Here is a 12,485-nt window from a genome sequence, read left to right on the forward strand (position 1 = left end):
AAGACATAGTTACAGATGGGAATGCACTAATATACACTTGGAGAGGAATTCCGAAAAAATGAAAAAATGAAGATAATCTGAAGCTAAGTCAAAATGAAATATCCCTTTTAAAATTGTTACAAAAAATAAAGCAAATTCAAAATTCGGTAGAATTTGTTTGTGTGTTTGTTATTTTTTTTTAATTCAGTTTGGTTGCTTGAAATTTATTTGTTATTTTCAACAAAGTTATAGCGTGCCTAACTTTGTCTTTTGAAACTCATTTCTTATTTTGAATTTTTTTAATTAAATCACACTAAATCGTTTTTCAATAAATATATATATATAATATATATATATATTTGTTGATTTAAATTATTGATTAATATATCATGTTATTAAACCATATATTATTAAATATTAACTTATTTAAATTTCCAAACTATATATCATACCTTATTAAGGTATTAATTTATATATATATAAATATATATATATTAATACTTATCTTTCATTTATTATTTTTCTCTATTTTTCATATTTTGTCGTTGTATACGTCTAAATTCATATATACACTGCACTGATTAAAATAAATAATTAATTTAGAAAACGGTATTATATATTTTATATATTTTATGCACTAATATTAGTTTATTAATTTTTTTTATATATTATATATTTTATATATTATGCACTAATATTAGTTTATTAATTTTTTTTAGGAATAAAAAAAAAAAGTAAGATACAAATCAACCTATCAAAACCCAACCATCAGGGAAAAAAGCCCAAACGAAATAAGGCATCAACTAATTCGGCCAAGTCGAGAGGGGAAATAAGAGTTAGTTTTCAAAATAATATCTTCTGAAATTCATTTTTTCAAAATATTTATTTTTATTTATTCACAAACTAAATAATTAAAATTCAGTATATCTATTTAAATTATTATTATTGTTTATATAAATTTGATTATATATTTAAATTATTATTTTTATCATTCTACATATTTATCCATCTTATTTATATTATTATTTCCTTATTTAAAATCAAGCACCCCTTATTTTGTTATCTCTCACAAAAGTTAATATATTTATTTTAATTTAGAATTTATTCTCTAAGCCAAAGCTATGATGTCCTTTCTCTTATGAAAAAGAAGTGGAATCTATCTATGATGAATTAATCAATCCAAATTCCAATCTATAATGACATTATATTTTGATGCCTGGTGGCCCTGGTCAGCCTAACAGTTTGCTAGCTGATAGATTGAATTGATTATTTTTGTAGTGAATAATAATAATAATAATAATATACAATGAAAAGTGAGAATTAAACTCACTAAATTTACTTGAGAGAATAAAAGAAAAAAGTGGGAATTTCAGAAATGGTCCATTTACATGTATATTTGTTAGGAGTATGTCCACCCAAATAGAGAAAGAATATATAAAAGATAAAAAGAAGAAGTTCATGCATGTGGAGCTATGTGGTCCGCATTAATGAATTATTCCTTCTCTTCTAACTAAAATCAACAACTAAGAACTCATATATATCTTTCTACTTGTTCTTGAGGTCTCATCATCCATCTTCATCAATTTTATATAATATTAATGGCATCAAGAAGAATCTTGAAGGAGCTTAAGGATTTGCAAAGAGATCCACCTACCTCTTGCAGTGCAGGTAATGTAATAAATGAATGATCGAGAAAATGAAGTTGTTTTTCAATCAACGAAATGAATCGATGTTGAATATAGGTCCGGTTGGGGAGGATATGTTCCACTGGCAAGCAACGATAATGGGTCCAAACGACAGCCCTTATTCAGGCGGCATCTTCCTTGTAATTATTCATTTCCCCACTGATTATCCTTTCAAACCCCCCAAGGTTGCATTCAGAACCAAGGTTTTTCATCCCAATATTAACAGTAATGGGAATATCTGTTTGGACATACTCAAGGAACAATGGAGTCCTGCTCTAACCATATCCAAGGTATCATCTAGATTATCTATTTATCTGTCTGTCTATCTTACGAAAATGAAAATGAATCGGGTTTTTTCTTATAGGTTTTGCTATCGATATGTTCCTTGTTGACGGATCCAAATCCAGAAGACCCTCTTGTTCCTGAGATTGCCCATTTGTGCAAGCTTGACAAGAACAAGTATGAGTCCACTGCTAGAAGTTGGACTCACAAATATGCTATGGGTTAATATCCTCTACTTGTATTATTCATGATCTATCATCCTATCTCAACTCTTAGCAATAACAAGCATCTACCCTTCCATCTTCCACCTAAAGGCTATCTTATATATATCATTAATCATCATCTCGAATTAAATATGGTTCAGTTTTCTCAACAAAAAAGCATTTTATAACCCAAAATCTTGTTTTTAATTTTTGGTCTTCTTTTCAAACTAAACAACACAACCAACCTGCAAAGCTGAGTAACAAGAGTTTCAAGATCATCAACATACTAGACAACAGATTATTATTCCACAGCATCATCATGGTAAATGCTTTCGGCCATTTGCCAGACTTGAAGAGCGTTGTCTTCTGCAACACTTGAAATTACCCATGCCTCATTCTTATTCCACGAGAAATCTGATATTTTTGCTTTATGCCCTCCGTGTGAAAATAGAAGTTCCGACACTCCATCTTCAGCTTCTCCTTCCAGCTGTTCATCCCCAATCCTGCACATATGGAAACAAAAACAACAATAAGATGATCATTCATCAATAAACAAGTCATTTTTAGTATGGACAAGTAAGTACCTATTGATGTCCCACACAATTAATCTTCTATCATCAGCAGAGGATGCCAGAACAGTTTCATGGTTAGGATCCCATTCCACCTGGAATACTTCTTCACTGAGGAAAATAAAAATTCACAACAAAGAATAAGTAAATGCTTCTTTTAAACTTACTTGGTTAACTTTTTTTAAAATAATAAGCAACAGAAACCAAAAGGAGCATTACGTGTGACCGCTCATCACATGCAAGGGGGATGTCAGCTTTCTTATGTCAAAAAGACCAACTGTAGCATCTGATGATGCCGTAGCCACAACCCACTCATTATATGAGTTAAAGGACAGGTAGTTGACCTAGGAAGAGTAACAAGTAAATGAGATTAATGGCAGAAACAAGCTATCATATGCAGAAAAGTAACAAAGGCAATAGCTCAAATGATGGAATTAGGGAAAACATTTTCTCCTCCGTATTGGAAAGAAATATAAGATAATGTAATCAATAGAAGGGACGATGAATAAGAAGATAGTAGTTAAGTTTGTTTCTATCTTCCCTCTCTAAAGTGTCTCACCCATGTTCTATCGGAAAGTCTTATCAATTCTCATCCTCTTCTTTAACAATTATCGTTATCTCGTTCTTAATCACCTAACATATTCACCCAGACGATATAGTATAAACAAGATTTAACCACTCGGGATAGCTCAAGTAACAAGAGACTTGACCTAAGAGGTTAAGATCTAAGGTTTCAATCTCACTAAGAACATCTTGATTAAAATAGGGGGTCTCATGGCAATGGGATGTTGTGTGATACACTCCAGAAAGAAAGAGGAAAAAAATGGTATCAAAAAGAAATACAAGCCCTCTTTTTGGCACACTCACTGTGCTTTCATAAAAAAAATCACCATTTATTTTTAAAAAATGAACATCTCTTCAATCACAACAATGATGGTGGTCGAATTGTAGATGTGTTCAAGGAAAGATAAAGGTTACTATTGTAGTGTCTCTATGTAACAACCATTCAATCCATGTGAATCTTTAGAATATATGAATGAAAATGAAGTCTCTCAACTATGAAATGTCTCCATGACTTTCTTAACTAAGAGCTTAGGTCATTAAAATTCTCATATCTTCCTTCGAATCTTATCTCATTTCTATAACAAAACCCTACGCTAAGCTCTTCATATCAATCATACCATGATCAAACCACATCAAAATTGTAACAAAAAATACCTCTTTCTCATGGGCTTGAACAGATTGCTGGGGGGTGCTTGTACGAAGGTCCCAAATAATTAGACTTCCATCATCACCCACAGAACCAAAAATATTTTCATTTTTCAAGTTCCACGATACATCTCCAACAACATCTTTGTGTGCCTAAGAATCAAATATAAAACAAAGGTCAAGCATATTTATTATCAAAATTTGAAAGCAATGAGGAATCAATCAGGTTACCTCATAAACATTCTTAGCATTCAACACTTTATCTTGTGGCATGGCAGACACATCCCATAAGCAAATCCTACGATCATTTGATCCACTCAAAAGATGACCCTCTTTAAATGGACTCCATGATAAACCAAACCCTTCTTGATCGTGACCCTTTAATCTCAAGTCAGGATTGCAAGGGCTCCCATCGTATACAAGTTGGTGCTTACTACAGTCAAACACAAATACTTCACAACCATTAGTCTTTCCTGCAACAAGAGATGGATTCTGAGGCATACACCGAGCTCTGTTTAGTTCTCCATCCACACGTATCTTCTGTATAATCTCCACCTAAAAACATAATTTATTAAGATAAAAGCATTTCGTCGAGCATATAGAGGACACTAAACTATCATGTATAACAAAATCACATTTAGCAGTAAATTAACACAGAAGAAAGGATTTGTATGAATACAGACCTTTGGGACGGAAAGATTATCAGTGTTAACAGATTGGATAGCGGAGTTACAGGGGATATGTACGTCGGCGACCATAAGGAAATTGGGGGCATCATCTGAAGTGTGAGTCCCGAGAATCATCTTGTGGATAGAGAAGGAACCGTCATCGTAGGGTTTGGGAGGAGAAGGAAGCCATTGGACAGTAAGAGATGGCCATTCTAGAGGATGAGAAATGACGAGATCGTATAGAAACGGAGTGTTCTTCTTCCACACAGCAAATTCCGCCTCCACCAGATCTCCTCCGCTGGCTTCCGACTGTTCGATATCTTTTCCCATATTTTCCGGTAGAAGTGATCGGTGCTCCGGCGAAAAACGATAGATCGAGTTGCAGAGTCGCCGCCGTGAAGTAGGAAGAAGAGTAAATTAAAATGAGAAAGTTTTTTCTCCCGGCAAATATTCCCGCCCAAATCTAATGGGTCGTATATTTGGGCCTCTTGGAGCCCATTAACAAAAATAGAAATCTACTCATATTGGACTCTTCAAATCCTCACATTTAATAATAATAAGATCTATAGTTTTACTATTTTTCTTTTCATGAACATTATATTTATAAAATATAATTTTTAACATTCATTCTATAAGAGGATGTAAGTAAATTTCATTCATAAACGAATAAATGAAAAGTAAAAAGAAAAAATATATCTTCCATTAATTATCAATGTAAAAATCATTTTTTTTTATATAAATTTTGTTATCAGTCAATTGGGATTTGGAACTAAAAACAATAGTACATAGGAGATATTATTAATTTCAGTGGCGGACCTATAAATGTTTTTTCGGGGGAAAATACATAATAACGTAAGATTTTTTTGGCGATCAAATAAATGCATTTTTAATTAAAATTTTACTCGGTAATTACATAAAAATATTAACAAACACAATTACAAAATACTAATAAGCACAATTACTAAATTATTTTTGTCTATGAGTCGGTACAAAAGAAAACAAATTTATTCTACAAGATTCAATTTGTTAAAAATATTGCAATATTGGCTCATTTTCAATTATTGAGAAAATATATTTCTCAACATATACAACTAAACTATCATTCATCCATTCATCTTCCATTCGATTACGCAAATCAGTCTTCACAGTCTTCATTGCAGAACGAATGCAGTTGCAATTGGTAAAACTAAAGTCAATTCTATCAATCGATAAACCAATGGAAAGACTATATGTTTTTTTGTTGCAACCAATTTTTGAACAAGCTTTCTCAAGTCTTCAATTGAAGAAAATTGAGGATCATCCCACAAATTAAATAAGTAAGCCTGAAGTTGTTGTTCCAAAAATAAATAATCACTACCTGTGAAATCTTCGGGATAAAGTTTGGCAAGACGAATGAGTTTACGATTATCAAATTGGGAGAATGAATTTCTGGGATGAAGACATGATATGCAGCCAAGTAATTTTGTATTAACTTCTAAAAAATGATTATTCATTTTTTGCATAATCAAGCCAACAACATAGCATTAAATAATAAATAATAACTATTAATAGATAAGAAATAATAACTATTAATAGATAAGAAATAATTTTTATTATACCTGACAAAAGATTTTCACACAATAATGATGAAGATTAGTGATGAGTTTCCCTTTTCCTCTTCGCCTACCATTGCTATCAATTATCATACGCTCATTTATATCAAGTATTAAGATCGAGTGTAATTGACAAAAACTGTTAACTTGGTCCAAAATATCATATCATCCATCTTCTCTAAATTTTTGTAATTGATTTTTTGAACTCGCAATCAATGACATGGCTTGAACTATATTTTGATCTACTTTTTGTAAGTAAAATGACAACTCACATGCAATTCCCAATAATTTTTTTATCAAATACAACACAAAAACAAATTCATAAAAAACTAAAAAAATATTAAAATCTAATTTAATAGATTTCAGCCTAATTTTATGAAAATATAAAAAATATAAATAAAAACAAAAATACAAAAACGTGATAAACACATATTATCAAGTGAATAAACACTCGAGATTACGATTATAGAATATTAATGCATATAAAAATAAGATATCAAATTCTTTATTTAAATACCGAACCGAACCGAACCAAACCAAACAAATATAACTATTTTAACTTGTTTATTAATATTAATTTATATTTTCTTATAAATTTTTGAAATAGTTTTAAATTAAGAAATATAAAACACTATTATTATTTTAATTTTTATATTTTACCTTTATAAGTAATTTGTATTATTAATTATATTAAAATAAATAAAAAATAATGTATAATTATTATATGATTTATATTATTTTATATATAATTTTTTATACTTTATTTATATAAACAAATCTTAACTATATATTAATTAAAATTTATGTATTATTATAAATATTTGTATATTAAAAAATATTGTTAGTATAAAATAAAATATTAATGATAATTATTTTAATAAAATTATATTTTAAAATATAATAAATAAATTAAAATTAAAGGTGAGGCCAAGGTTTGATCAACTGACCTCATTTTCACCATTCAGTTACAAAAGTTAACGGGACTAAGAGTTACATGTCAAACATATATATATAAACTTTTTTATTCTAAGGTTGGGGGAGGCCCGGACCCCAAGACTCCCTAGTAGGTCCGGCATTGATTAATTTTGACCATTAGTTGTAAGTTCTAATAGTCAATTTCATAAAATTTAAGTGTATTTCTTGGCTAAAACGGTATATTTACGTCGCTTAATGTTTCTATTTTTCTTATATTTGATTAGTTAAATCACCGATATCTAACTATTTTGTTTATAGATTCGTCATTTATTATGTTTTATTATTTTGTAAATGTATATTATTTATATTTGTGGTTTTATGCAATATGTTAAAAATATATACTAAAGATAATTATTTTAAAAAATTACTTATTTAGACAAATATAGTACTACTAGCTCAATAATTAAATGTATATGGAGAAAAAGAAAATTGCTAACTGTCCCATTTTTTAAAGAATAACTTGAATAAGAAATCTTACCAAATCAATGAAAATGATTTGAAACATTATCCACCTAACAAAAAAGAATAAGAAGATAATCTAGTCTATATATGGTAACACTTGACATTTTCATTTTGTAAAAACATATCATTTTTGTATATAACATTATTATTATTTTTTTTAAACAAATTATATAGTTTTTGTTAACAATTTTAAGAATGATTCTAACTATAATTCTAAACAAAATATTAAACATACATCACATGTATGTATGGAATAAACATTAACATACAACAAATTCACTTACATGCAAAATACCACACTTTAATAATGAACCATTACAAAAAAAACTTCTTTGTGTTCCAAGCAAAATCAACAATCAATACAAACAGATCTACAAGTCCCATTCATAATCAAAACAAACATATCTACTACCTTTACATGATAGTGCATGCCCCGGGGTTCTCATCACTGAATGCAGTGGTGTAACGCACTTCAGTGGAGCTCGCACGCGCCAGCTGCGACGTGCGAGGATCCTCAGAGTACCTCACGTACCCTGCAGGAGCCTTCCTGTCATAGACACCCTGTGCATAAGGGTGCTCAACCACGTCGTATGGGACATAGGGCCATAGCTCCACCTTCTTCCCGGTGCGATGGGCAACTCGTGACACAACCTTTTTCGGTTCCAAGTATCCAGTCACTGTGAGCTTGTGAAGCTTAGGCTCTATTTCAATCGATTGAACTCCTTTCATTCCTTCCACCGACCTCCTCACCTTCCTTTCGCAACCTTCGCAATCTATCTTTATTTTCATCTCCACGGTCTGTACAACGTAATTATGTTACAAGTATAGAGAAAAGAATTCGTAGGTTTAAATTATTTATTATTTTAGGTAAATACAACATAAACACAAAATACTGGGATATGGAATCGACATTCCAAAAACATGGTATAATGTACCTATAATTTAGAGAAATGTACCTATAATTTAGAGAAATAACGAGAAAGAACATCTAGATTCAAGAAATTTAAAGAACATTTTCAATTGAATTGAAGTGTATGTTAAGAGTACGAGAGTTCATGTTTTTTTTTTGGAAAACAGCTTAGTGCCATTTAATTAAAAAAAACCCAAAAGAGAGAAAAAAATACAAAAGTTTAAGATCAGATTTGGACAATTTCTAGATTTGACAATGAAACAATAATTGAATTACAGACAATAACAATAAAAAAATTGAATGAGATATTATAAAAAAAAATAAAACAAACATGTTTTCTAAACAAGTTCAATTAAATATTTGATTAAACATAATTTCCACTCTATTTTATTGAAATTTTAGCAATAAAATTGATTAACGAAAAAGTTTTATTGTTTAAAAAAAATTATATTATAATGATAGATATTTTACTAATTTTCACCCCAAATAATCTATAAAACAAAAATCAAATATTCTAAGATCAAAATAAACTTTGACTATAACTTGTTGGACAAGAATTATTTAAATAATTTTTAAATAACTCTTCATCTTTACAATCAATTAAAATATTAAAATATTATTTACTTATTAAAAATAATATTTACTCTATTAAATATTAATACTTTAAAATCTTTTCACTAACAAATAAACTTTTAATAAAAATTACAAGACCAGTCAAGAAAAAAAATAAAAATTTGAAGCTATTTGATTGAATTTTTTTTAACTTTTATTCAAAACTCAATCATTATATTATATTTATTTTCAAACATTAAATCATTCAATTTACCTACCAAAATATTAAAACTCTTATTATAAAAAGATTTTATACTAGTTAAACTAATTAAAATTTCAATTATACAAATTTATGATAAAAACAAACAACTTTGCATGATTTGCTTGGTTTCAATGGTTCCCACCCCACAACCACTTGTATTATTAGGCAGTGAGAAAACAATAAAATATTATTAAAAAATAATAAGACGACAAAAGGCCGACATGAAAAAATAATCCACATGTCACTACCTGACACGACTTAAAACGTGGTCAGTATTAACAGAAAATGTATAATCATATTTTATCATATTAAAGTATTACTTTATTTTGAGAAAACTGTTATATAATAGTATTTTTTTTTATTATTCAATAATTCAATAAACTTTGAAAAATTGTTTAAAAAAGTTTTTATAAAAGGATAAATCAATTTATATATATATATAATTGAAAACAGAAAAGTCAATATATATATCCCAATCGGTACTTGCCACCTGTCAAGGGGCATTTTAGTCCAACACGTAAATCCGGCAGAGAGTAGCTCCACCGGACTCCGGCCAGTCCGCCGGCAGTGCGCCGGTTAGCGATAGAACTAAAACTAGAACTAGAAGTTGAACTCGAGAACTAGAAAGCACAGAACTAAAACTAGAAGATGAACGAAGAACTAGAAAGCACAGAATTAAAACTAGAACTAGAAAGCAAAGAAACTAGCTAGAACTAGAAGTTGAATGAGAACTATAAAGCACAGGATTAAAACTAGAACTAAGAAAGCACATAACAAAAACTAGAACTAGAAAGCACATCATCGAGCGTAACGCCGTTTACTAATGAACGAAACGAGAAAAGAGAGGAAAATCAAGCAGCTGAAACGTACAGATCTGAATGTGAGATGATAGAATAAACGACGACGGAAGAAGCAGGATCCGTCTGTATATGTACGTACTGTGTGTGTTAAAGAAACATAGACAGAGACAGAGAAGAGGAAGGATTACCTGAAATTGCTTCTTCTTCTTGTGTTTTGGAGTTCTGGCGCCGGAGCAATCAAAGTAATCGGAGAAATGATCAACGATTCCCATATCTTCTTCCTTTCCTTTCAGTCAAAGAGATTTTCTGATTTCCAAAACTGTCAATGCGAGTAGTTGTACTTCTTCTTCTTCTTCTACGGAGAGAGTTTTCGCACACTTGAAAATGACATCATTCTTTAACAACTTCCTTCATTTATATATATAATAACAAACTCAACCATAAACAGTTTTTTTTTTTTCCATTATATTTACCGTCCATTGGACTACGTGGTTTGAGCCCATTAACATAGCCGAAATGTCCAGTGCTTTCGGCCCACATCTACAAACACTTTTCAATTAATGTACTTTATAATAAATTTATACTTATTTTAAATATAGTAATTATAAGTAAGATTCAAATGATATTTGCATAAGAGCATGGCTATCTTGGAATGGGTCGATGCCGGTTGTCGTTGATTGTGTGAGTTTATAGAGATTACTATTGCTATATTTCGGAGCACAAAAAAAATCAAAATTTTCTCCATTTTTTACTATTTATTCTCCTTTATTTACAATTATCTATAATATTTTTTAATTTATGATCAAGATTTTTTTAGTCATGGATAAACATCATGATCAAAATCTTGGTTATAAAGCTCTTTTCATGACTATCATCCTGACAAAAAAAATTAGTTATTGATAGGGATGCTCTGAGTATTAAATTAGTTTTGGTTAGAATCATTTGATTTATTTATTTTTATATTTTATTCCAAAATTTAAACATGTTTCATCATTTCAATTATCTAATCATTCATTTTATATACTTAAATATTAAAATTATCTTTTATTTAATAACATAAAATTAATTTATCTTTAAAAAAATAAAATATATTTTTGACTTGTAACAATAAAAAACTGGTATTTTAAAATTTTAATCAAACATTAATTTTTAGAAAAAAAATTTCAATAACCACGGCATCAAACGAGTCTTAGACATCGAAATGGGCCTCGAGACTGCCCTATCGGTTCGGGTATCAAATTTATTTTCAGTCCATGTTAGATTTGGGTAGAAACCGATGGGTACCCAAATCGATAAAAGATCATAAATTAATTATGATATTATAGCTTTGTTGTCTTCAAAACTCACATACCCAAAATTGCTGAGACCCAAATCATCTATATTATTGTATTATAATTTATAAAAGCTTTTTGGGTTAATGTTTATTTAAATAATTTTTGTTTTATTTTTAAATAAATTGGCAGTAATTTTGAGAAAAATAATTTTTTTAATATAAAAATCTATAAGATAAATAAAAATGATTCAGACATAACTTGTATGGATGTTAGAATAGTTTTTTATATTATATTATATTATATATATATATATATAATGATAAAATAATAATTATAAGTTTTTTAAGCTTTCTTATATTTTGATTTTATTACATAATTAAATATTATTTTACTCTCTCATCAATCATATCATTAAATTCCATAATTAATTAAAATATTTTTTATTTTTTTAAAAAAAATATTTTATCATTAAATATTAATATTTTAAATACTTTTATCAAAATTACTTCATTTTTTAAAACAGTGTCAGAATTTTTAAATTATTTTTTAAAAAAATTATAAAAAAATATTAATATTTTTGTTATCAAATTGAATAATATAATTAAGAATAAAAAATTACTGAAATAATATTCTATGTTTGAATTGAAAAAATAAACCAAACAAGTTTTAAATGTAAATAAAACAATTTCATCCCAAACATAAACATATAACGGTGTAAATGAGGTGTAAATGAGCTGAATCGTTCATGAGTGGCTCAGTCAAAATTCGATTCGAATTAGGTCAAAGCTCGAGCCAGTTCTATAAATATTCGAGCCGAATTCTAGCTTAGGTAAGACTCGCTTGACCCTCGTCGAGCTTTTTCGAGCCTAATCATATAATATTTTTTATTATATTTTAAGTTTTAATTAAAATTTAAAACATACTCATAAGATTATATATAGGTTTATTGTTTATGGGTCTCTTCAAAATATACTTATAAATTAAAAAATACATGTTATATAATATTTATAAAAAAAATAAATAGATTTGATATTAATTTAATTACATAAACATAATTTTTGAA

The 12,485-nt window shown here is 28.6% G+C and overlaps 3 protein-coding genes across 3 annotated transcripts; 1 reads left to right on the forward strand and 2 right to left on the reverse strand.

The window, feature by feature from the left end:
- The first annotated feature begins 1,483 nt into the window (after positions 1–1,483).
- Positions 1,484–2,317, forward strand: LOC124914168 (SUMO-conjugating enzyme UBC9-like). The gene is made up of 3 exons (XM_047454663.1): positions 1,484–1,647; positions 1,722–1,954; positions 2,029–2,317. Exons 1-3 carry the CDS (start codon positions 1,578–1,580, stop codon positions 2,170–2,172), a joined length of 447 nt encoding a protein of 148 aa, XP_047310619.1. The 5' UTR covers positions 1,484–1,577; the 3' UTR covers positions 2,173–2,317.
- LOC124914167 (WD-40 repeat-containing protein MSI2-like) lies at positions 2,293–4,999 on the reverse strand. The gene is made up of 6 exons (XM_047454662.1): positions 4,611–4,999; positions 4,159–4,482; positions 3,937–4,080; positions 2,938–3,062; positions 2,734–2,829; positions 2,293–2,652 (listed from the first exon to the last, which is right to left on the reverse strand). Exons 1-6 carry the CDS (start codon positions 4,923–4,925, stop codon positions 2,451–2,453), a joined length of 1,206 nt encoding a protein of 401 aa, XP_047310618.1. The 5' UTR covers positions 4,926–4,999; the 3' UTR covers positions 2,293–2,450.
- Positions 5,000–7,849: 2,850 nt separating this feature from the next.
- Positions 7,850–10,531, reverse strand: LOC124914826 (heavy metal-associated isoprenylated plant protein 26). The gene is made up of 2 exons (XM_047455439.1): positions 10,337–10,531; positions 7,850–8,422 (listed from the first exon to the last, which is right to left on the reverse strand). The coding sequence occupies exons 1-2, from the start codon at positions 10,418–10,420 to the stop codon at positions 8,039–8,041; spliced, it is 468 nt and encodes a 155-aa protein (XP_047311395.1). The 5' UTR covers positions 10,421–10,531; the 3' UTR covers positions 7,850–8,038.
- Between the last annotated feature and the right edge of the window lie 1,954 nt (positions 10,532–12,485).

The sequence above is a fragment of the Impatiens glandulifera genome, chromosome 9 (genome assembly GCF_907164915.1).
Source record: "Impatiens glandulifera chromosome 9, dImpGla2.1, whole genome shotgun sequence".
NCBI lineage: Eukaryota > Viridiplantae > Streptophyta > Magnoliopsida > Ericales > Balsaminaceae > Impatiens > Impatiens glandulifera.